Source organism: Vidua macroura, chromosome 21 (assembly GCF_024509145.1).
Source record: "Vidua macroura isolate BioBank_ID:100142 chromosome 21, ASM2450914v1, whole genome shotgun sequence".
In the NCBI taxonomy this organism is placed as follows: Eukaryota; Metazoa; Chordata; class Aves; order Passeriformes; family Viduidae; genus Vidua; species Vidua macroura.
Genome location: NC_071591.1, coordinates 9840722 through 9865511, shown reverse-complemented (window position 1 = coordinate 9865511; position 24790 = coordinate 9840722). Strand labels below are relative to the sequence as shown.

General features: G+C 47.5%; 1 protein-coding gene across 3 annotated transcripts in view; it reads left to right on the top strand.

Annotated features, from left to right (window-relative positions):
- Window positions 1–24790, top strand: part of PNPLA7 (patatin like phospholipase domain containing 7) — a 127146-nt gene that overhangs the window by 68846 nt on the left and 33510 nt on the right. For all 3 annotated transcript variants that reach the window (XM_053996174.1, XM_053996173.1, XM_053996175.1), the window contains 4 exons: window positions 8621–8684; window positions 9146–9314; window positions 10395–10577; window positions 11787–11905. In XM_053996174.1, coding sequence (XP_053852149.1) covers window positions 8621–8684; window positions 9146–9314; window positions 10395–10577; window positions 11787–11905 — 535 coding nt within the window. The remainder of the gene's footprint in view (window positions 1–8620; window positions 8685–9145; window positions 9315–10394; window positions 10578–11786; window positions 11906–24790) is intronic.

Here is a 24790-nt window from a genome sequence, read left to right as displayed (position 1 = left end):
CTTAATGGTGGAGACTTGTTACAGTGAGAACTAATTTGTGGGTGTTTGAAGATTCTTCTTATTTTGGAGATGGCAGAAAAATGTTACATCCATAATGGAGCTGTATTGCTAATGGGGACTCCTTAGGGATCACTGCCAGCTTGTTTTGATGTGTGACAACACTAAGAGCCTGTAAATAAAACAAACAGAAACTTAAGTAGGTAGATGGACTGTTCAGAATAAAAATACCCGTTTGGGCTGAAAGCAGCAGGCAGGTGCCCAAGGGGCGTTTGGGGAGGTCACTCGGCCTTTCCTCCTTCACCCTTTTCCCTTCCTTCCCCTGCGCTGACGCCTGTGCCGTGCTTGGCAGCTCGATGGTACAGAGATGGTTCTGTACACCCTTGGCACCTGAAGTTGTTGCCAAAAGGGAGCAGACGGCTGCAGTGGGAAGAGGAAAGTGTTGTGGGCAAACACAGGAGCCATCTGGTCCCAAACACCGCTGGCACAGGAGCTCCGAGGCCTCGCACCAGGCCCCGCGCCCGGCCCGAGCTCCCCCAGCCCACAGAGCTCCCAGGCACTGCAAAACCTCTGCAGAGCTGGGCTGGGGCTCTGGGCAGCCTGCAGGTTTTCTTTCTTTAGCAGAAGCAATGCTTTCTTTTTTCCTGCTTTTTTTTTTTTTTTTTTTAACTTGTAGCTTTTGTATTTCCTCCTCTGCCCTCTGGCTGGGGGTTGTTTGGGTGTTCCTCACAAAGTGCTGGGAGCCACGTGCAGCTGCTGCTCAGCTTTCAGGGAAGGGGATGGGTTTTGAAATGATTTTTTTTTTTTTTTCTTCTGACTTCCTGCAACAAGAACTGAGTAGTGGAGTGAAATTTTGATTTGTTTTTAGGTTGTTTTCTTGTTCACCTGCGCATTTGGCATGAGGGGAACTGTTGCCAAAAGCAGCTGTGGCTGCCCCTGGATCCCTGGAAGTGTCCAAGGCCAGGCATGACAGGGCTTGGAGCAGCCTGGGACAGTGGAAGGTGTTCCTGCCCATGGCAGGGATGGAATGAGATGAGTTTTAAGGTCCTTTCCAGCCCAAACCATTCCATGATTCCATGTGGAAAGGTTTGCACTGGGGCCTTGCTGAGCAGCTGCTGCCACCTGAGCCCTTCCCTGAGCTCCCAGATGGGCTCACCTGGGGTCTGGGTGTGAGCTGGGATCAGACCTGCCCTGGCTTTATGGAAGTGAGAGCTGTTAATGTGCTTGACAGGGCTTAATTGAAAATCTTCTCTGAAAGGAACTCTCAGTTTGGAAAATGGTTTTGAAGATTTGCTGCTATCCACGTTTTTGTTTTTTTTTTTTTCCTTGAACCAACCATTTTGTAATTGTAAGTTAAATGGCAGCATCTGATTACAATACTTGACTTAACATTTAATCCATATTTAACATTTGATCTGTATAATTTCATTGCTCTGGGCTTCAAATACGTTCCAGAGCAGTGGAGAGCAGCCTTAATATGTGGGGAGAACAGCTGGTTTTAGTTTTCTTCTGCAACTTAATATATTTATTACAGAAAATTCCTTCCCCTTCCTGTTAATATGAACTTAGCTGGATATTGCAGTGATGCCTTGAATTCCCCTGCTGCAGGTTGGAGATGAGGTTAGAAGGAATGAGGAGGATGCAGGGAGGAACACTGAGACCACTGCAAGAATCACCTGCTGCTGGGAAGGAGCCTGGCCTCGGGATGCAGGCTGACCCCAGTCCTGGTGGGAATGCAGGCTGGGCTGTAACACAACATAACACTTAAGAAGTGGTTTTCCTTTTCCTGGAATTGGCAATGACAAGGCTATGGGCAGTGCTTGGAGTTGGAGCTGGTTGCAGGTGAATTTATTCAACAGGATTTGGGGGCTTGTCTTGGTAATTTTTAGCTACTTCTGTATTATTAAAAGTAATGACAACTAGAAAATCTCAGTTTGATAGTGAGTATTTACTGTCCACAAAAACTGGAAAAGTACTCAGAATCTTCCTTCCCCCAGAAAATAAAAATCCCCTTTTGCCTGTAATGAGACAGGACTTAGTGGTTTCATTGCTTAATTCTTTTTTTGTGGGTTTAATTAATTTTTTTTTCAATTGTCTTTCTTTTTTTTTTTTTTTTTAATGTTTTGATTTGTAATGGGAGCAGCTCAGGTGAGCAGCCTGCTCTCCATCAGGGGTGTGTTCTGCACTCAGGGAGCACCAGCGTGTGGGAGCACCTACAGCTCTCCCCAGCCCATTTGTGCTGGTTCCTTTGACATTTGGTGTTTCTGTGATTTATGATAATTCACATATTGTTTCCAGACAGTGGGATTGTGTCCCAGTTAAATGCTAATGGATGTTTGTGCTTCCATGGAGCTTCCAATCACAGAATGGTCTGGGTTGGAAGGGACCTTAAAGCTCATCCAGTGTCCCCATGGCAGGGACACCTCCCACTGTCCCAGGCTGTTCCCAGCCCTGTCCAGCCTGGCCTTGGGCACTGCCAGGGATCCAGGGGCAGCCACAGCTGCTCTGGGCACCCTGTGCCAGGGCCTGCCCACCCTCCCAGGGAACAATTCCTGCCCAATATCCCATCCATCCCTGCCCTCTGGCACTGGGAAACCATTTCCTGTGTCCTGGCATTCCAGGCCCTGGGACAGTCTCTCTCCATCTTTCCTGCACCTTCAGGCTCTGCAAGGCCACACTGAGGTCACCCCAAAGTTTCTCCTCTCCAGGTGAACAATGCCAGCTGTGCCAGCCTTCCCTCCCAGCAGAGCTGCTCCATCCCTCTGATCCCCTGGTGCCTCCTCTGGATCTCTGCAGCAGCTCCAGCTCCTGCCTGTGCTGGGCCAGGGCTGGGGCAGCTCTGCTGCTGTCACAAGCTGTGGGATGAAAGGTTTATTTGGGACCTGGCAGCAGCAGCTGGACCTGCCTTCATCTTGAGACAGAGATAGAATAAAAATGCTCTGAGCTCTGTGGGCAGAGCAGAAGGTCCTGCAGGGCACAGTGACCCTGGGGCTGCAGCCCTGCTGTCCCCTGGCTGTGCTGCAGGCTCCAGTGTGACAGCTCTTCCTCTGCATCTGGGACTTTGGGTCTCCAAGAGAGGAGGCTGTGCAACTTCCAGAAAGCAGGAGCAGAATTTTCCAGCTCTGAACTGGAGTGCCAGGAAGAGGGGCAGGCTTTTCTGCTGTGCAATTCATCATGCTGATGAATTCTGGTCAGTGTTCATGATATCTATTTTTATTATTCATTCTTTTCCTCTTAATCCAAAAGAGCTGAGAGCATCTTTTGATAAGAAGTTCTTCTGCAATATTCAGTTTTTTCAAAAGTATTTGACTGACTATTTTTTTGTTCCTTTGCTGAGACCAGCTAAAAGACACCACATGGCTGTGCAAATTCTGGTTCTATGTGGGAGCCCTCTGATCTCATAGAATTTCAAACTGAAGTAGGGAGGGATTCAAATCCAACATATGTGTCTCTCTCATTCCTTTCTGCCCTTTAAATTTTCCTTCTTTTCAGTTCTAAAAATGTATAATGTATTGGACAGCTCACTGAAAAATCTTTGCTAATAATTTATTGGAGTTTTTAATTACAGTTCTGCCTGTCTTTACACACAGATTAGATTTAAATTTGAAATGCTCACTGTGGTGCCTGAACCCTGGCACCACTTAGTATTTTTTTGCTGGGCAAGATCCTCTGACATCCAACTCATTTATCAGTTATGTAACTTTGCCACATAATTTTGTAGACTTTTATTAGGCCAAAAGTAAATTTTCTTTTAATGGAGTCCAAACAAGTAAATTTGCTCTGCTGAAATTTTTCCACAGTGTGTATTGTACTGGCCTTGTCTTTTGATGTGTGTGTATTTTTCAGGCGAGGTGGATTTGAAATAATTTCTGAGCCTCAGAAATCACTCTCTGCCCTCTGGGCCGCTCATTTCTCGAGACAACTTTTGGACCATCTTTTATTAGACTTAGAATTAGGACACCTGTACTCCTGCTTCTGCATATCTTGTGTTTTGTGGAAGAAAATGACCAAAGTGAGTCTCTTGCTCACTGGCAAGAAAGGGAGGTTTTATGTCCTGTGTGATGTTTTTTTCCCCCCCTCTCTGGGGCAGGAGGTTGGAAGCTTTGCTGCAGCCCTTCTCTTCAGTGCCCTTGTTTGTTAGCAGAGAAAATGAGCCAGACCTCTGGCATTTGCCAGCTTTTCCTTCCTTTCCCTTCTGTTTCATGGAATTCTTAGTTTTGTACTGAAAAACAGATGACCCTGGAGTACAGCTTTAGATGCTCCAGGAGGTTTTCCCAGAAACCACAATCCCTGGGCCTGGGGTGGGGCCACTGCCTGCAGTTCTCGCACAGAAAACCTGGGCTTCAGGATCCCTGTGAGCTCTTGGGTGACAGAAAAATCCCCCGGGCTACCGAAAGTCACCACCCCAGGCTTGAGAAATCCAAAAGGTTGAGAAAGTTGTGGATAGCTGGAGGCTCAGGGAATGGCACTCGGTTTTTCTTGCTCTGATACTCCTCCCCAGCAATCTGCTGCTGGCTGCTGTCAGAGACACACACAGGGCTTGGAGGAATATTTCATGTTACCTCACATCACCTCTCCTGTTCTTCACTTTTGAGCTGTTCTGATCCCATTGACAGAACGCTGAGGGGTGCAGGGATGTGTCCCTGATGCCAGCTCCAGCTGGAAGCTGCCCGTGAGGCTGATGCCAGGTTTGGAGAGGGGGTGGTTAGAGGTATGTGACTGTGACAAAGCCCTTTAAGGATGCACTGACACGTTGGGCTGGTCACTCCTGCCTGCAGGTGTGGCTATTTGAGAACTGTGGATTTGAATCATCACAGAATCATGGGAATGGTTTAGGTTGTAAGGGACCTTAAAGCCCATCTCACCCTACCCCTGCCATGGGCAGGGACACCTTCTACTATCCCAGCTTGCTCCAAGCCCAGTCCAACCTGGCCTTGAACCTCCAGGATGAGAATGATTTTTTTCATTGCTTGGTTGCTCGCAGCAGTTTAGTTGAGATAACACTTTTGTTGGTTCTGTTTTCTGAGCTCACATATGTTGGTGTTCTTGGTCACATTAATGGAGGGGTTTCAATGGCTGATTAATTGGGAGCCTGCTAGAAACTGGGAGTGCAGAGCAGATGGTTGGTATTTCTGAGACAAAACAAGTTAGTTCTGTTGGAAGCATCACTGTGTTCCGTGCTGGGGATGAGTGAAGGTCTGGGAATCTTTGTCCTGTGTCCCTGGCACGTGGAGGGATGGGGTGCTGGGCAGGCTCGTCCTCAGCTGACATAGCCAGGGTCTGTCTGGGCACCTTTGTTTGTGTCCTGTTCTGTGAACTGCTGCTTTCCCACATCAGAAGTGAGGTCTGGATATGATTTTTAAGTCTCTCCAAGGCTCATTCTGATGTTGTCCACAGCCAAGGTGCCTCTGGCTGAAGGAGCACAAAGATCCATCCCAGCCCTACAAACTCTGCCTCTCCCCTTGGATGAAAGCTGTTCTGGCTGCAGGCCACTGGCTTTGATGGTGTCCCCTTGGTTTAGTGGTGTCCCCCTGGAGCCTGGGCCCCAGAGCATCACTGGGGACTGATGCTGCTGGATCTCAGAGCCCAGGGCAGGGGGGTAACAGGCAGAGGTGCCCATGCTGTTCCCTTGGTGTTGTCTCTCTTCCTTAGCATTTCTATTGCATTCCTCAGCTCACTTGGCATTCCAGGCTGTTTGTCTTTGCCTATGAAACTTCCACCACTGCCAGAAAGCTTTGTAAGCCACATGTCCTGGAATACAATTTTAATCCATCTGCCTTTTCTATTTAACTGAGAACTCTGACATGCTAATGAACATTGATGATCACTCTGCTGCTGAATGCTTGCAGAATTGCCCTGCACTCTGTCCCTTGCAGTTCTATCCTGTGCAGTGCCATCAGTATTCCCTCTGGAAGACCTCCCTTATCCCATTGTGCCATTTCAAAACTGTACCAAGACTGACACCAGGTGAACAGTGAGCCAGATAAAAGAATCTGGCAGTGTTAAAGATAGGGTGGTAACCCTCTCCCTCAGCACTGGGGCTGTGCCCTGCTGTGGGATGGCTCAAGGAGCCATGGAGGGAGGAGGGAAGGACAGGCTAAGCCCAGATCTGCTCTGGGAATGCTCCTCATTCCCTCTGCTTGGGACTTGTTGCTTTCATAGGAGCCATCTTCCAGAACTTTTATTGGAGGATGGGGAAGGCAAATTCTATTCTTGAGTCATCTCTTCTCTCTGCTTTCTCACCAGCTTTATCTTTTGGTCTCTGCTTATGGGATATTTTTGTCCATTTTGTTTGCTCTTACTTGATAATCAGTGTAGCAAAGAGCAAATGTTATTTGGGTATTGGAAAGTACAAGATGGAAAATGGCACCTGGGAACTTCTGCAAGTCTAAGAGTAAAGTCAATTAAAGCAGAGTGAAGCCCTTGCAGCAGGACTTGAGCACTGAGGGGCGATGTCTTGGTTTGAACAGACAGGTGTCTGCTAAGGAAAGCAGGAGCCTCCCTTGAAATGGAAAATATGAACCCCCTCCCTCAGAATTATTATAATTTTGAAATTAAGAGGCTCTCAGGCAAAGATATGGGAATAGGAATAACAGTTCTTTAACAGGAAAATTTAAATAAAAATGCAGTAATACAAAGCAACAAAAAAAAAAATCCACTGCCAGAGTGAGAGCAGGCCCTGGCAGGCTGTGGGTCAGGGTGTGGCAGCAGTGCCATTCCATGGGGGCTCAGCCCTCCTGCAGTGCCAGCTGTGCTTCTGCTGGAGCAGGATCCTGGACAAGGCTGGAGTTTTCCTCTGAAGCTCCAGGGCTGCTGGAGATGGGCCTGGGCTCCCTCTGGGAATGCAGTGGGGCAGAAAGCTGCTCCTCTGGGAATGCAGTGGGGCAGAAAGCTGCTCCTCTGGGAATGCAGTGGGGCAGAAAGCTGCTCCTCTGGGAATGCAGGGGGGCAGAAAGCTGCTCCTCTGGGAATGCAGTGGGCAAAGGCTGCTGTGCTGTTCCAAGGTCAGATTGGATCCAGGTAGGAATGCTTGGCTCCTGCCCTGGGCAGAGCCTCTCCCCATGGGATGCTGGAATTTTCTCAGCCATGCAGGGACACTCAGTGGCCATGAACAGCAGAGATCTCCTGGAGGGAGGATTGGCTGTGGGAGAGATAAAGAAAAGTGCCCAATGCACAGAGGAGAACTGCCCCAGCTCTGACAGATGGCAACAGAACACACACCCTCAGCCACATCTTGAATTTCCAGCCTAAGACAGGGGAGATGAGTTGGGCCTGGAGGTCAGGATGGCCAATTCCAGATATGTACCTGGGGGTTTTGCTTTTTGAACACAGAGGTGTGAATTTGTGACCTTTTTCCATGTTGGTTGTTCACAGTTCCTTGGTTTTTTACTGAACACATTATAATCTTGCCTTGAGACTCGTCACATAATGAAGTGTTTTGTTATTTAGTACATAAATTTCAGTTCTGTTATTAATGAAACAATGAGGGATTGCACAATGAAAACATGAATTAAAAGTGACTGCTCTGTCATGTTTTGTAAATATGAATTTCTCTCTCAGTAAGAGACAGGTAATATTTTCTCTAGGTGTGCAGTTATTCCCTTAAGTTTTCTTTTCTTTGCTTTTTTTTTTTTTTTTTAATTTAGCTGCAGCCACTCTGCAACTTCTACCACATATGGCACAAATTGCTGCTGCACTAGAATTGCTAATAAGAAAATTAAACTAAAGTGCCTGCAAGAAGCTTTATGTGCACCAAAATTCAGCTCAGATCTAAGGTTGTTGCCAGATGTGTCTGTGTCTGTAATGGGCTCTGACTGTGCCCTACAGATTTGGGAATGTTTTGGGGGTTCCTGTGGGCATGTTGAATAAGGAGTAGTAATGCTTCAGAGAGCTAGAGGATTCACCTGGGGAATTGGTTCAATGCAGGAGGAACAAGTTCTGTATTTTGGAAGGTCAGCGGAACAGCTCTTTTCTTTGGAAACAGGATCCTGGCCTTCCTGTGGCTGTAAAAGTCTGTGATATTTTGAGTGCTGAGTTGGTGAAGATGCAGCTGCAATAGGAGCTGTCACCAGAGCCAGCCGGGATGGGGTTTGGAGCAGCCTGATCCTGTGGAAGATGTCCTGCCCATGGAATGGGATGAGTAAAAGGTCTCTTAAAAGGGACCTTTTAAGGTCCCTTCCAAGTCAGACCATTCCATGGTTCTGTGATCCTACGTGACCCTGAGGAATGGGATAACAGAGCTTGCAGGTTGTGACTAATGCATTAACAGAGCTCTGGGAATAGGGAGCATTGGAAGATGTATTCCTAGAAAAAGGTGAAAAATTTTGTGAAGACTTTGTGCCAGCTCTGATCAATGCACTGATCCATCACTACATTCAAAGCAAACTCGTGGAATTGAATACTTGGAATCAGAGAATGGTTTGGGTTGGAAAGGACCTTAAAACCTATCCCATTCCACCCCCTGCCATGGGCAGGGACACCTTCCACTGTCCCAGGCTGCTCCAAGCCCCATCCAGTCTGGTCTTGGACACTTCCAGGGATGGGACAGCCACAGCTTCTCTGGGCAGTTTTCTTCAGGAGCTCACACTGAGGTGTTCACAGGTGAAATTCCTTGTTCCCCCAGGTCCTGCCCTGCTGCTCACCAGTGACAACATCAAACAGCGCCTGGGCTCTGCTGCTCTTGACAGGTACCTGCCCTCATCACTGCTCAGGGAAATGCAGAGAGACACTGGGCTTTTCCTATAAACACACAGAGTTTGGGAACAAAATCCTGTCTTCTAACATACACTGGGCCTTCTGCTCCAGGTGTTGGAGACAATAATGTTTCAGGAGTATTTGGTGCAGGTGTGGGTGGGTTTTTCCCACAGTTAATTTCTTGCTTGTAAAATTGCAAAAGCTGAATTTCTCTGAGTGTGTTCATGCTTAGCGATGCTGTGGAAGCATTACTGAAGTGAGGCATCACTGTATCCTCCTGCCTTGGTATTTGTCTAATGGTGTAAATCCTGGAGAAACAGGGCCAGCAGGAGCTGGGAGAAGATCCTGGCTGAGCAGGAAATGCCAGTCTTTCCCGGTGTAAGATTCCCCTCTCTTCTCTTGGGAGCTGTGATACAACACCAGTTGAATTCTCTGATCCCTTGTCTGTCCCCAGCATCCACGAGTACAGGCTGACCAGCTGGCTGGGCCAGCAGGAAGACATCCACAGGATTGTGCTGTACCAGGCTGACAGCACCCTGACCCCCTGGACCCAGCGCTGCATCCGCCAGGCCGACTGCATCCTCATCGTGGGGCTGGGAGACCAGGAGCCCTCTGTGGGAGAGGTGTGGGAGCTGCTCCTTCCCCTCTTGGCACTGGGAGCAGCCCAGCTCAAAGCAGCTTGCTTCACACTCATGTATTTTCCTGGGTTTAACACCCAGTGAGGCATAAATAATGAAATATTCCTGAGAAATGCCTGTTAGGAATAACAAAAGAATTGTATGAGAATCCTCTGAGATGGCAAGTTTTATGTAGGAGTACTTCCAGCAAAGTTCTTTTCCTCTAAAGAGTCGTTTTGGCCAATGGTAAATCAAAAATTGCTTTGAAGCTTTGTGTTTCTGCCCAGAATTTCTTTGGGCTTCCACACAGAGGGAGAAATTCTTTTCTGCCTGGATGGAATTCATGGTGTGTGCTTAGGAAAAAGTAGATCTAAATCACAGTGTATGAATAATTTATTGTATTTTATTACAGATCTTAAGCTGTAATTTTTTTCCCCTTGCTATCTATTTTTATGATTTTATTACCAAAGTCTTCTGGCCAGACAAAAATTCTTCAAGAAATTTTAAAAAGGAATCACAGGTGGGGTTTTTTTGGATGGTGAAGTGCTGAGTGTGACCTGCAAAGAGCCTGGGCTGGTCCCACGTGCAGCTTTCTTGTGTGTCCTGTTGTGTGGGCTCTTCTTGCATGGATGTGGGAGGCAGGAAGCACAGGCAGAACAAGCTGCCAGCAGTTACCTAAAACAACAACAAAAAAAATCAAAATCAGAAATACAAGGAGAAAAAAAAAAAAAAGTAGACTGATGGGATGGGAAAGATAAAAACACTGAATATTTGTGGGCTCGAGTCTGACTCGGGCAGCATCTCACATTGCAGGAGCAGCTCCTGCCTGTGCTGTGCTTTTAATGGCCTGGTTTAAGTCAAAAACGTTCAGGTTTGAATTCTTGGCTGATTTTAGACTTTTGTGTGCTGAGCAAGCCCAGAGTTAACAACGTTGTTGTCTAAATCAATCGTGTTTGGGGGCTGTGACTGTGCAGAGTTGGATTCAGGGGGGAATAGGGGTGTGGGGTGTGTGTGGATGTATTCCACCCTGAGACACGAGCAGCCAGGACTCACTCCCCTTTCCTTGGGTGTCCGTGGCTGCTGTAGCTGGAGAGGATGCTGGAGAACACGGCAGTGAGAGCCCAGAAGCAGCTGGTCCTGCTCCATAAGGAGGATGGGCCCCTCCCGTCCCGCACTGTGGAGTGGCTCAACATGAGGAGCTGGTGTTCTGCTCACCTCCACATCCACTGCCCACGCAGAGTCTTCTCCAAAAGGAGTCTGCCCAAGCTGGTAAGAGATTCCTGCTTTGGTGGCTGGTCCCTTGCTGTCTCTCACTTGATCTGTAATCTGTGTGACAAAGGGAATCTGGGGTAATGATAGTCCACCATATTCTTACACACACAGATTTAACAATGCATTCTGCAAATCCTCTGAATTTTGCAAAGCCCCATCAAGGTGATCTTTTTTTCAAAGGTAAATAGATAATTGCAAAGTCTTGGCCTGCCATAGTCAGCAATCTCGTTCTGGCTCTCATTATAATTTCATCTATGATCACCAAAATTGTAAAAACTGGTTTTGGAGACCTGTATGGAAGAAAAACCCATTCTATTATTAACAAAGGATCTTTCTCAGAAGAGTCACACTGAAATATGAGACCATGCTCTTTAAATCTGTTTGGCCTCAATTGGATTTAGGGAACAGGGAGAAGGGGGCCAGGTTTTCCTTATGGATGCAGACTTGGCTTTTTGATATCTTGAAAGAGCTCAGAGTCCCAGTGAAAAGTATGTACAGGCCATAGTAGAGTCCTTTTTGTTGGGAGCATCCCTTCCCAAAGCTGTGCTAAACATGAGGCAGAGGCAGTCTGGGATGCTTCCCAAGACCTTCAGATCCTTGTCAAGGAAGAGAAAGAGCTCTAAAGGAAATTCTGTACTACTCCCAGCAGCTATAAAAGACTCAAGAGAGGCTACTGGCCACTAGAACTGTTTTGATGGTTTAGCACCCTCTGTTCCTTTGAAGAAGAGCTGTTATACAGAATCACTGACAACTTCAGGCTGGAAAGGACCACTGGAGCTCCTCCAGTCCCACCTCCCTGCTCAGCAGGGTCCCCTGGAGCAGTCACTAGGATTGTGTCCAGACAGGCTTGGAGTATCTCTAGCGAGGGAGATTTCAGAGCCTCTCTGGTTTCTGTCCTGTGCTCGGTCACCGCACAGGAAAGAAATTCTTCCTCCTGTCCAGGTGAAACTCCTGGGCATCAGTTCCTGCCTGTTCCTCTGGTGCCATTGCTGGGCCCCACGGAGCAGAGCTTGGTCCCTGCCCTGAGCCCTTCCTGCACCCAGGGATACAGGGGTGAGGTCCCCTCTCAGTCTTGTCCAGCCCCAGCTCCCCCAGCATTCCCTCACAAGAGAGAAGCTCCAGTCTCCTCATCTTTGCAGTGTCTTTTAGCAGGCTGCTGTTGGCTGCCCTGGCCGTGCAGTGACCGTGCCTGGCTCTCCTCTGCAGGTGGAGATGTATGAACGTGTGTTCCAGAAGGCTCCAGACCGTCACTCCGACTTCTCCCGCCTGGCCCGGGTCCTGACGGGCAACGCCATCGCGCTGGTGCTGGGCGGCGGAGGAGCCAGGTAGGGCATTGTCCTGGGCAGCCTGGCTGGGCTGCACGGGGCTCTGGGCAGCCTGGCCTGGGCATGGAGACCCTGCCCTTGGCAGGGGGTGGGACAGGATGTGCTCTAAGGTCCCTCCCAACCCAGACCGCTCTAGGATTCTGTGCTGGTGCATCCACCAGATCTGAGAGCTGTCTCTGGGCTGGGACAGATCTCTCAGGATAACAGAGATCCTGGGACAACAGCACTGCTCTGCAGGCAGCATTTGGGGGAGGAGACACTGAGGAATTACACAAACTTAGCCTGCTGTGGGGATTTGTGCAGAATTTCTGCAGAAGGAACATGAGTGTTTGTGACCTCTTGAGGCCTCTCATAATGGTTTAATACCAGGAGGTGACCAGGGCACAAAAGATGACGTTTCTTTCTGTTGGCCTACACTTTGGATTTTTTTTTCCCTTATGGATTCTTATATTAGAAAATGGCTCACAGTATTTCAAAGCTCTTCAAAGTTTGAGCTGTAAGAGGAATTATGTCCTCTAATGGAGAATGTTCTCATCTTTGTAATCCTCCAAACCCCCAGGTACCTATAGACTCTGACAGCCTTACCTTACAGGAAGGGTGTGTTTTTGCAGACACAAGGACAAGATGTGTGCTGAGCACTCTGTTAGAATTCCATCTCAAACCCCATCCATTTAAAGTGAACTTTAGAAATAAATTACTGCTGGCATTTTTCTTTGGAATCCCTTTTTACTTGGAGAGTTTTCTGTTGAGGCAGAATTGAGTCACCCTTTGTCTCAAGCGAGCGCTGCCTTCGTTGTCTCCGTCACTGTGTTCTTGAAGTCCTGCTTTAAAGGAGTGCTTTGAAATACAGTTCTCAAAAAAATAAACCCCCTAATTTGCACGCAGTCTGTCTGTTTAAGTGCACAGAAATATCACATTTTTGTCGTTGGGCCAGCGCGTGCTTCAGGGGAGCCTTCACTGCAGGAAAGGCTGGAGCTCCTTTGTGCCAGCTCCTCCTGAGCAGGCACTAGTGCTGAGACAGCCAGAGCTGGTTCCTCGAGTGTCTCACAGGTGCCTTGATCCTGCTCCCTTTCACAGCCCCTCACCTGGGCGGGTTTCAGTATTTCATTTCTGAGACAAGCTCTGTCCTGTGGAGACACAAAGCAGAACAGCAGAGGGGAGCTTCTCTTTTATCTGAGTATCTCGGGAGGCTTCTCATCCACTGATACAGAGCATTTGTGGTTTATTATTTGTTCCCAGCTGATATCTCTGCCTCTACCAGAGCCAGTGTCATGCTAAATATGTGCACTCTGTGTACTGCTGGCAGCACATTTTGCTCGTTCCCTTCCTTCCTTCTGTAACACTGCTGTAATTTTTGCCAAATTGGGTTTTCTTTCCTTTTTTTTTTTTTTTTTTTTTTTTAATTTTACTACTTAATTTGCAAGCTCCCACCTGTGGGTGTGCAGGATCTGAGGTAAGGAGGAGCAGGGTCACTGTGTTAGTCCTGTGTTGTCCCTCTCTGCAAAGCTGCTCTGCTGCTGTGCTGGCTTTGGGGTCTCTGGATGCTCATCACCCATTCAGCAACAAGCCATGGGCCATTAGCCATCACTCTGCTCATTTCTGCATCCCTGAATAGGGAGGACTTGAAGAGGATTAAGGGCAGAGTGGATAAATGGGATATTTCTTCCTTCTCTGAAACACTTTCTATGCCACAGACTGAAGTGCTTGTTCAGGGGTTCCAGGCTGGCACAGGGACTGTGTGAGCACTGTGTTTTCCCTGGAAAGGTACAGAATACCCTTCTAGTCATTAAATAATCATCTAAATTGTGGTTAGATAAAGTTTTTTTGAAGTGAGAATATAATTAAGAGACTGGGGAAAGGACAAAATTGCTCTGAACCATGTAAAGGCTCAGAATTACTCTGAACATCTGCCTTTGGAAGGGCAAAATAAATTCTTAGATTGCCCATTTCTACTAACACTACTGAAGAGATTAGATTAGGTATTTAAAATCATCCTGTGGCTAAAGCACAGTCAGACTAAGAATGTCTTTGTGGGTCTCTGCACAGAGTGTTGATGGCCTTTGGATAGCAATTACATGAGTATCCTCCACCTTGCTCTCAGAGCAGGAATCATGCAGGTCACACAGCCAGGGAGAGGTGACAGTGACAGGGGCTGTCTGGTGGGTATTTGTTCAAGGTATTGTGTTCTGTGACTCCAGTAATATCAATTATTTAGTTGTTATTTTGGGAGTGTTTGTCTGGCTTCCCAGTGACAGCCGGATTGGGAGGTTTTAGCAAGAGCAGCTTCCTAGTAATTATCGTTGTGGTTTGTCATGACAAAAGGCTCATAGGAACTAAAGGTTTTCTTTCTCCTACGAGCATAAAAATAAAACAACTTGAAGTGATATGGTTCTAAAATTACAGTGTTTTACTTTTGTTAAATGCTAACTTAATTTTAGTTAGAAATGTTGTGGAGTTTGACGAAGGAAAGGGGATTTGTGTTCAGGAAAATAATACCTTTGAGATGTAGCTCCAAGAATAATGACACTTCAAGCCCTGCAACAAAGGCATAAACCTTCCATAAATAATTGTCCTGACCTTTAGCCCTCCCACATACAGCCCACCCCTTCTTTGGTTTGCTATGGTTGTCTTAGTAAAGCTGTTTGAAAACTAAAATTTCTAGGGAGTAAATAATTATTACAGAGCTATCTGGGAATCCCAAGGCTTTGGGAGAAGAATGGGTTGAGCTGTTCAGAATCACGGAGTATCCTGGGCTGGAAGGGACCCACAAGGATCTTTATTCCTGTCCCTGCACAGGCACCCCAGCAATCCCACCCTGAGCATTTCAGCCTCTCCTGAGGAGCTGCTGTCAAAGGATATTTATAGATATTTCATCAGGGCATCTTTTAATTTCTCTCTTTTCTGTCTAGTTTTCTCCTCAAACTTATTTTCTCACCTCAGCACTTGATGTGTCAAGTAGCTGGGTTTTTTTGCACACACGAGGTTTTCTTGCTGACTCTAAAGATGTGGCTCAGACCGTTTCATTTTGGACAGCTGGCTTGTTTCAGCAACTTGTCCTTTCTGCCTTTCCTTTGTTTCCATCTCTGGCCCTCTGGAAAGGGAGGATAAAAGTAGGAGAAGCAAATTCTGCCCTTTTTGTTATGGGATCTCTGTGTCTGATGGATGCTCCTGTTGTCTCCTGTGTCTGTCTGTGCTGCTGCAGCCTGTGCCACGTGCAGGGCGCTCACACTCCAAGCTCTTAGAGAAGGAAAAACTCATGGGCTGCTGCTGAGCTCCTTAAAGCCTGGCTTTATCTTCCTCCTCAATGGCTTTACCCAGGGATGAAGAGGCTGTGAGAGTCCCTGAGAGGCAGATCTCAATTGTTCTGCTCTCAGGAGACCACATTGGCTCTCTGCACTCTGGGTTTGACTCTGGGATTGCAGGAAGAACAAACCATGGAGGATTTGCTGTGGCTGTGATGTTTGGCTGCAGCTCCAGCTCACTCTGGCAACTTTGAGTAAAAACCTGCTTGTCAATCCTGCCTCCTGTCTCTGCCACCAGACACTGATCTGTTCTGCAAGAAGGCACAAGGAATTTGTTTGTCCTGTGTCTGCACTGGGACAAAGCCCTGGCACAGGCAGGATGGGCAAAGCTGCATTCAGTGCCTGGAAGGGATGCACAGGTCACACTGTCCTGTACAGCGGGTCAAGCAAGGAGCAGGTGGGATGTGCCCAGAGCCACCTGGGGACATGGTGGATGCTCACATGCATCTCCAGGAGCTTCTGCTTGGAGGCTGAGCCCAGTGTGGCAGCATTGCTTGGGAGGATTTTGCCCCTTTGTGTTCCTGAGCAATCAAAGCAGAAAAGAAATGATGCAAAGCTCCCAACACACCGTAAGGAAAAACTTGCAACAGATTTTGAGATCTTGAGAAGATCATGTTCCTTTTCTGACTGTTGGTGCTTTTAGCCTGCATGCATGGCTGGGAGGTGAGGAGCTCTTGCCCGAGAACAAACCCTGTGGTGCTTCCCCCGCTCCATCCTGCTAAAAGAGGAGTGGATTTTGGGATTGATGACCTGATCTACCCGTGTAAAACACTTTAAGGCAAGTAAGTGCTGTGATGTAAGATCTGATATTCCTCCTCAGGTTGTCTGGGGAGCTGCGGGCTGCCTTCAGCAGGCACAGGGACGTGGTGCTGCTGCTCCATGGCTGGTGACACAGCATTTTAATTACACACCCAGCAATTAAGTGCTGGCCGAGCTGGCAGGATACAGAAGCTGAATCTGCAGTATGCTCATGTGTGGAGTCAGAAATGATTAATAAAGACACCAGTAGGTTTTGGGGGTTGATTTGTTTTTCTGTTTGGTTTGTTACTCTAACATGGAGAGGAGCCTTAAAGCAAAACCCTTGTCATCCCATCCTGGCTGAGAGCAGCTGCTTCTTAATTCTGTCCATTTCTCATAGCAATTGGTAACAGACAGGGTTTGCTGCTTACTCTGTTACTTAGATGCTCAATGTCTCCTCCTTAATTGGATTTTGCCATTTTAACTCAGAAATTTTCACTTCTGCACTGCATGGTGCAGGTCTGGTGTTTGGCAAAGAGGCTCACTGCAGGCAGTAGAAATTTCTTTCTTGTCTCCTGTGAAATTCTCACAAATTTTTTCCTGAGAGGAGTCATGAAACCACTGTTCTTTCCCTCGCTTGAATTCGTTAAGGAAAAATTGACAAGCTGACAGAATTAATGAACATTTAAATTCTCATCAGCGTAACGTGGTAATGCAACAGTGGGAATGACTGAGGAATGTGCTGCAAGGAAAGGAGGGTGGAAATAGCACCTCTGCCTCTTGGGGCTGTGTTTAGTTCTCCCAAGGTCAAGTGGCAGCATGGGAAGATCTGTTTTCCAGCACTGCTGCTGTGGAGAAGAGCTGAGATCCCTTGTGCAGTGTCATCTTTAGCTCCATGGTCCACGAAGGCAGAGAGAAGCACAGGGAGAGAAAACAGGGAAGACTGCACAGAAAATATCTGAGCTTAGTGAGGGTTTTGGGTGATGGCCCCTGGGTCAGGACCGAGGTTTGGCTCCAAGGGGTGGAGGGGGCTGGCTGGTGGTGCAGTGGTAGAATTGACACCTCATAGCCCAAGTTCCAGCGTGTGATGCAACATCTGAGGAATAAAAAGCTGAGATTTGAGGTGGAAATAACAAAGTGCTGTCCTTGACATGGACAGTTTGCTTCCCTGGTGCTGACAGCTCCCTTCCCAGGCTGCAGCTCCTTTTTCTGCATCGTGGTTATGAAACCCTGGGGTTCAGTCTTGGGCAATAACAGAACCTCCTGGGGACACTCTGAGGTTTTATGGTGCAGGTGCTTTGGAATCAGTTCCAGCAGTTAAGGGAGATTAATTCTTATTTCTCAACTAAGACAGGTAACTAATGATAGGATGCTTTTTACCCCTACATGGAAGAGAAATGTGTGTGTGGATGTTGTTTAAAACTGCCACTGCAGAGCTGCAGAACTTGAGATGGAGCTGGTGAGCTCCTAAGATCGATCACTGAACCTCAAATACAGGGAGGGAACTGGGAACATGGGGGGAGTTACTTTCTTAAACTATTAAACCTGACCACGGGCACCCAGACAGTGTGCTCTTAGGGTGTGTGGGAGGAGAGGGGAGGAATTTGCTGCCTGAAGGAGGCAGCTCCAGAGGAAAACACTTGGAAAACACTGCCAGAAACACAGAGCAGTGTTTTTCCCTATGGGATCCTATATAGAAATTACAGAAGGGATGAAAGAAAATCCCATGGGAGTTTCCTGGGCTCTTGATGTTCCCCACATAAATTGGAATACAGTAAATGTTTTTCAGCTCCTTTGCTGGGTTCAGGACTTAACATGGACTGAGTCTGCGGAGGGGCACCCCAGGGCAGGAGGGATAAGGGGCCCAAGTGCTGTTGTGGCCAGTTCCTTGTGTTGGAGCATAAAAGTAATATCTTGAGAACTTGCTTAACAATGTTTCTCCACTCTTCCATTTCTATCTAGATAATACACAACATATTTTCCCTTTATTTTTCCCACCTGGCTGTGTCTGCCAGTCTGTAAATCTCTTTTCCCTTTCTAACACATCCAGTCCTTGAGATTTCTCAGTTTCTTTGCACTGTTTTTGCTCCACACTCATTCCTTCTTGTCCTCTTTACATCTGCCTTTTAGTTCCTTTCTCAGTCTTTGCTTTCAAGTCCTCACACAAATTGTGAGATTTTCACTTATTGTGAAAAAATGGCAATTTTTTGCCATCCTGGTGTGTCCCTGTGTGTCAACAGAAACACATTTGGCTTTGAAATCATTCCAGATCATGCAGTGAGCTTTAGGACTGCACCAGGTTTGCAAATAGGTTGTTTATTGCAATGTTTAATGTTGTTTTCAGTGGTTTATAATGGGGCACAGGTATCCCCTTCATTTGGTGTGTCTGCCTCACAGTGCTTAAAATTCACAGGGCACAGAGCTGACAGCTTGAAATGTAGAAAAATTGGATTCAGGGTTTTTTCCCGAAGTACTCAGAAAGCAGCCTGAGAAAATGCTTGTTATGAAGTAAATTATGGAACAAAACTGTTGCTAAAACCATTGTTCATTGTGACCTTGGCTAGGAGAGGTTTGGAAGGGCAGCTCCAGCCTCTCCAGGGTGCTCTTGGTGCCTTGAGCCACTGGCAGATCTGAAGGGTTCAGTCACTGGGGAGAGGAAGGCACAGGCAGGATTTCATGGGGCTGGGGTTCAGCTGCTGAGGGGTTGAGGAAATGGCTGAAAGGCTCAGAGCTGTGCTCTGCTTTGGTGAACCACAGCGTGGTGACCCTCTGGAGCTCTGAAATGCCTCTGGAGCACTTAGAGGGAAGAGAAATAGAAACCATTACCGGGAGGAGTTGTTTGGGGTTTCAGGAGGATGTTGTTATCTCAAAATGGAAATGGATTTGTGCTGCTGCCTCCTGGGTTGGATGTGTCTGGGGACTTTGCTTGAAACCTGCCATCCAGTTATTCTGATGGAGCTGACCTCACTCCAGCAGGCAGAGGGGTGACCAGGTGACCCCTTGTGCTGTGTGGGTGCAGTGCCAAGACATGGTCAGTGTTTATGTAGGGGCTGCTGAGGTTTGGGGGTATCCCTGCCTCCTCTGGCAGGAGGGATTTGGGTGCTGGGCTCTGCTGGGGGCTGGCCAAGATCCCTGTCTCCAGCCTGGTGTCTGGCAGCCCTGGATGGAGCCTGTCTGGCACAGACTGGGCCCTTCTGCACTGGGTTCACACCATTTCCTGATTGCCACTTACATGAGACAAGAGCAAGGATTATTTTGCAACTGCTGCTTTTTCTTTCTCTCCTCCTGATGCAGTCAGGCAGCATCCCTGAAATTCCTGTTCCATTTCCAAGTGCTTGCTGGAGGTACTGAGCTGGCATGTAAGGGCTGTGCTTTCCTCTCCTCTAGCAAGACAGGTCTTGAAGAATATGTGCTGCTAAAAGGATCCCATCCCTCATCCTGATCATGTTCTGAAGTTCCAGCAAATTAAGCTGAGATATGAAAGGAACTTGAAAAATGCTGCTTCTCTGGGTTTAAATGGAAAAATCAGGCTTGCTGTGCAGCATCTGCAGTCTGTCAGTGCCCAGTAACAGCTGAGGAAGCAGGATTTCTGCAGCAGGCAAGTATCAAAATGATACAAAGGAGGCTCAGTATGTTTTGTGTCATGGAAAAAAAAAAAACACTCCAACCTCTGAATACTTGAAATATCTTTCCTCCAGTTCCTGTTCTCCAAAGTAATCCCTTTGTACACCAGGCCAGTCTGTCTTTTGACTTTGGAAAGGCAGAAAGTTTGCAGCTCTGAGTTTAATCCTTCTGGCCTTTGCAGTCTTCCCCCATCAGGGCCAGCCTGAATTGGCTGGGGGCATTTTGCAGGAAGGGAGGCTGTTTGGTGAGTGTGTTATGGCTTTTGTGTGTGTAGATAAACATCTGTACCTCAGTGCATAGAGGAGTGCAATTTCTCTGTGTGCTATCCCTTTTTGAAGCTGGGGGGCTTCAGAGCTTGTGATTGCTCCTGTAGGTGCTCAGAGAAGTGTCCTGTGCTCTTGGCACGAGTGGAGCATCCATTGCCACGTGCAGATAAACCAGAGGGAAAGCTGAATTCCAGAGTCAGGCTTCTGGATTCCCAGCATCTTTCAAAACCTAAATTTGATTCCAGGGCAATATTCAGGAGGTAAAATAACAGAGAAGCAGCAAAACTCTTTATCCTTAAAAATAAAACTGCACCTTTGACTTGGTGTTTTACTTGTGCTGCTCCTTTGGAAAGGCCAGAGGAGTAAGGTAAGGAAGATGGGCTCCAACTTGGAAAAGATGATGATAATGCATGTTTGGATATCTAATTTGAGTCTTATCCAGGTCTTATCTAGAGTTAGGTTGTTTGAACAAACAGAAAACAACCCCTAAAAATAAATCAGTGAGTTTGTTTGCTGTTGTTAGAGCAAAGCTCCTGAGACATGGCTGGTGCTCCTCTGAGGGCCTCGGGCTCTGAGTTTGCAGATGGTTGGGGAGAGGCTGCAGCCTCACTGCTCCTGAGAGGCTCTGCCTGGATTCCTGCAGGGAAGGACCTTCATCGTGGTTTAATTGTGTTTGTGCAGAGTTCAGAGCTCTGCCTCCTGTGAGCTGGGGGAAAGGCACAGCCTGTGGCTGCTCCCAGATCCCCAGACCTGACTGCCAATTGCTCAGAGAGCTGCGGAACAGTTGGGTCATCACATGCCCACAAAGTCACGTGGATTGGCACCCACAAATGCTTAATGATCTGATTTTTCCTTTTCCCATGTGCAGCACCTCTGTAATTGCTCATTTGCTCCCATCTGCCACACAGGTTGAAGGTTATAACAGCTTCTATAACCCTCCAAGCAGCAGGAGCTTGGGAGTCATTGACTTCAAAGGTATTGCTTAAAAAGCCCTTAAAATTAATTGTAGGTGGTTTAGTTGGACTCTCCTGTCCTGATCTCCAGTCTTTCCCACCGCTGTTTTTATGGCTTTGCTGCTTCAGGAGTTTTAAGGTTCTGAGGGTGTCTTAATTCAGGTTTGTTGGGCCCTAATGGAGCTTAATAAAGTCCCCTTGACAATTCTCTATTTATTCACAGCAGTGCCTTGATAAACAGATGAAATTAAATAAGGAGGTGGTGGAGGTGTGGGTCAGCTCTTGTTGCTGGTTTTGCACCTTTTTTATCAGTTGTAAAAGCATGTGCTGTGTTCACTTCCCATGGAGCAGCTGTGAAGTTCTCCAGGCAAGTCCCTGTACTTTCAGGAGTATGGTCCTTGCACTGCTGTGATTCTGGGGAATCTGTCCAGCCCTACCTGGGCAGTGAGCTTTCCTGTTAAGAAAAAGGAAATTCTCCATTCTATTCTCTAAAGTGCTTTGGTCTTACTTCTGCAGCTTCCAGATGTTGTGCTCAGAATGGGTTCTTCCAAGGCTTTAATGAATTAGTCTCAGAGGGGTGGGGAAGGAGGATATATTTGTTATCCAAAGAAAGTATCTTCCTTTGCAGATGATAACTGAATTGTTCCTTGGCTCAGAGCAAGGGACAGGATTTAGTGACATCCCCAAGTGGGTGCAGTTTGTCATTCAGCCACTTTCCTGGTCCCGTGCCCCTCTCTGAGTGTGCTGCCACCAGCTGGGATCAGAAAACAAAGACCTTGGTGCATTTTATAATTTACTTTGACTATTTTGTGCTTCTTCTCCCCTCTAATGCCTTCCTCCTGTATCCCTTTACACCCCAGGGCTGGGTAGCCCTGACAGCTCTCCTAGAAGGACTGAACACATTTTGCTCATTTATTTCTGTCAGGCACAGATCTCTTTGTTTAAGCTTGTTCTAAAGTTAGTCTATAAAGCAGAAACAAGATCAGGACTGTAAAAGGACATTGCATTTGGATTTTCTTGCAGGAAGGGGATTTCACTGGGCTTGTGATGAATAGGAGATGTTTTTTTCTGCCAGATGTGCCTGCCTGGCACAGGGTGTGATCTCTGCAGCGGGGCAAGGCCAAAGGGAAATGGCTCCTGAACTCTGGCTTAAGGAGTTGGTGGGATTCTGAGGGCAAGGCTAAGCGGGAGGATGGAATGAGTTTGTTGTTAATGGAGGGGAAGACAAGAAAAATTCAGTCATTGGGGATCAATATGTGTGGGCTGTGGAAGGAAAAAAGCTTCCTCCAGGGCAGCTGCTGGGAGAGATCCTGCTGATTGTTGGATGTTAGGATGAGAACCCAGTGATGTGGGGTTATTCCCTCTATTTAGCTTAGAAATAGTTCTTAGTTGATTAACAATTCATTAATGTTGGACAAGAAAGTTCCTTGTAAGGGCTCATGTAGAACCATTGCTGCAGAAATGCAGGGGTCTGGGTGCTGTGCTCTTTTGGAGCTGGCAGAAAATCACTGCAATAATTCTGGCTGATTTATGATGCTGGGAAGTTTTATGGTCAGGAAGGCTGGGAAATAATGTTATTGGAAAGATATAACTGGGATTAGATTTCAAAGCAATGTTTGGGTATATTGCTGCTGCTGCAAGAGCTCAAAGGCGCCAATTGGAGATAGTCCAGTTGCAACTTGTAGCAGACTTGCTCCATTTCTGAGCCAGTGACTGAACCACTCAGTGCCAGGATCAGCCACAGCACACACCAAAAATGCTGCTGTTTATGTAAAGAAGAGGCTTTTCCTTATGTCACCTTTCCTGATGCCACTCCATGTAGCTCTTCACATAAACAACATCCAATTTCCACTCACCCCAATACAAGGAACACCTCCACAGTGACTCCAAGAAGGATCTAGAACCACCACCACCCCTCAGTTAATAGTTCTGTAGTGCTCTGAGAGCTGCAGGCTCAGTCACCAGCCTGTTTTGGGATCGTAGTCCCTGCAGTGCCAGGGGTTCCCTGTGTGCTGGACATGGTGGATTTCAGGGTGTGCTGTCCAGTCCTGTGGGCTTGGAAGCTCAGGCACCTTCAGCTTGTTTTGTGCTCACAGCAGGGCTGGGGGAGTGGTTGCCCAAGGCACCACTTTTTGCACATCTCCAAAATGGACATGGTAAATACAAATTCATAGAACTGCAGAATAGTTAAGGTTGGAAAAGACCTTTAAGGTCATCAAGTCCAACCATTCCCCCAGCACTGCCCAGGCCAGCACTAACCCCTGTCCCCAAGTGCCACATCCATGTGGCTTTCCAACCAGCACTGCCCTGAGCAGCCTGTGAAGGGCTGGATGACCCTTCCAGGGAAAAGCTGTTTTTATGGCTTTGCTGCTTCAGGAGTTTTAAAGTTCTGAGGGTATCTTAATTCAGGTTTGTTGGGCCCTAACGGAGCTTAATAAAGTCCCCTTGACAATTCTCTACTTTTCTGCCTCCTTTGCCAGGTAACTCCATCAGGAAGGAGGGCCAGGAAGCTGTGTCCCACTCTGGGGAGGCTTTGGCAGGAGACACAGCAGAGCTCTGCAGCAGCCATGGCCTTAATGCTTCTTTAGCCAAAGGAAACAGCATCTCTTCAGAGCATTCAGGGAGATCTCCTTCATCCTGCTGAGTCATTTAGGAGGAGAGATGGGGCTGGTGAGGCTGGATTCCTCTTCCAGTCCAGCTTCCTTTTTGAAGCTGACATGGACTTTGGAGGTGATTGAGCTGCAGCCTTGCCTGCCTGTCCCCTTAGTGTCCCCTCTGGCTGCTCCCAGGCTCAGGGTGTTCTTTCAAAGACAGGCAGCACCCTGCTGGTGTGTTAAACGTGGCTGGTGGGGGAAATACTGGTGCACAAAATACTGGTTTTGTATTGATGGTGTTTCCTTCAGCCCCTGAGCAGGAGGACTGTGGTAGGTACATTCTTTTCTCTTTCAGGTTTTTTTCATAGAGGAGCACAGAGAGAAAGAAAGAGAAAACAAATTCTATTTCTACTCCTTGTTTTTCCCATGTAGAATGTGTTTAGAAAATTGTTTACCTGGGGTGATTGCTTAATTAGATTCTAGTGAGGATTGTTTGAGCCTCATGGCCAATCCAATCCACCTGTGGCTGGACTCTAGAGAGGGTCACGAGTTATTAGTTAAATATAGTAGTTAGAAAAAGTATGTAGTTTTAGTATCTCCTTTAAATAGTATATTAATGTATTATAGTACAGTTATAATAAAGTTATAATAAACCACTCAACCTTCTGAACTAAAGTCAGACATCAGCATTTCTTCCCACCGGGTTCACCTGCATTTACAATAGGCAGCACCCTGCTGGTGTGTTAAACATGGCTGGTGGGGGAAATACTGGTGCACAAAATACTGGTTTTGTATTTACTGCGTTTCCTTCAGCCCCTGAGCAGCAGGACAGCCTGCCTTCCTGCTGGCACTCTGCTCTGGGATGTCCTGCTGCACTGGCTGCCTTCTCCTGAGGCGGATTCATCCCAGCTCTGGCAGCACGTGCAGGGCTGGCACATGCACGGCTCACAGGGGAATTTTCCTTTTATCAGTTCTGCTCCGGCCTTCGTGCATTACAGTCACATGCCAGCAGCACTTCCCCAGGGGATGAAAGCAAGGGCTCATTTCAGCAGCAGGAATTTTCCTGTAAGACCTTCTGGCAGAAAGGCTGAGCTCTCTGTGTGTGCTGTGCTGAGGTATTTAGGGAAGCAGGTCTCCAACCCTATAACTCCTCTTCTTGCTTTGTGGTAATTTCTTTCCCAGAATCACAGAATATCCTGAGCTGTGAGGGACTCACCAGGATCATCCAGCCCAGCTCCTGGCCCTGCCCAGACCCCCCACCAACCCCACCCTGGGCATCCCTGGCAGTGCTGGCCAAATGCTCCTGGAGCTCTGGCAGCCTCGGGGCCGTGCCCATTCCCTGGGGAGCCTGGGCAGTGCCAGCACCCTCTGGGGGAAGAACCTTTCCTGCTCTCCAGCCTGACCTGCC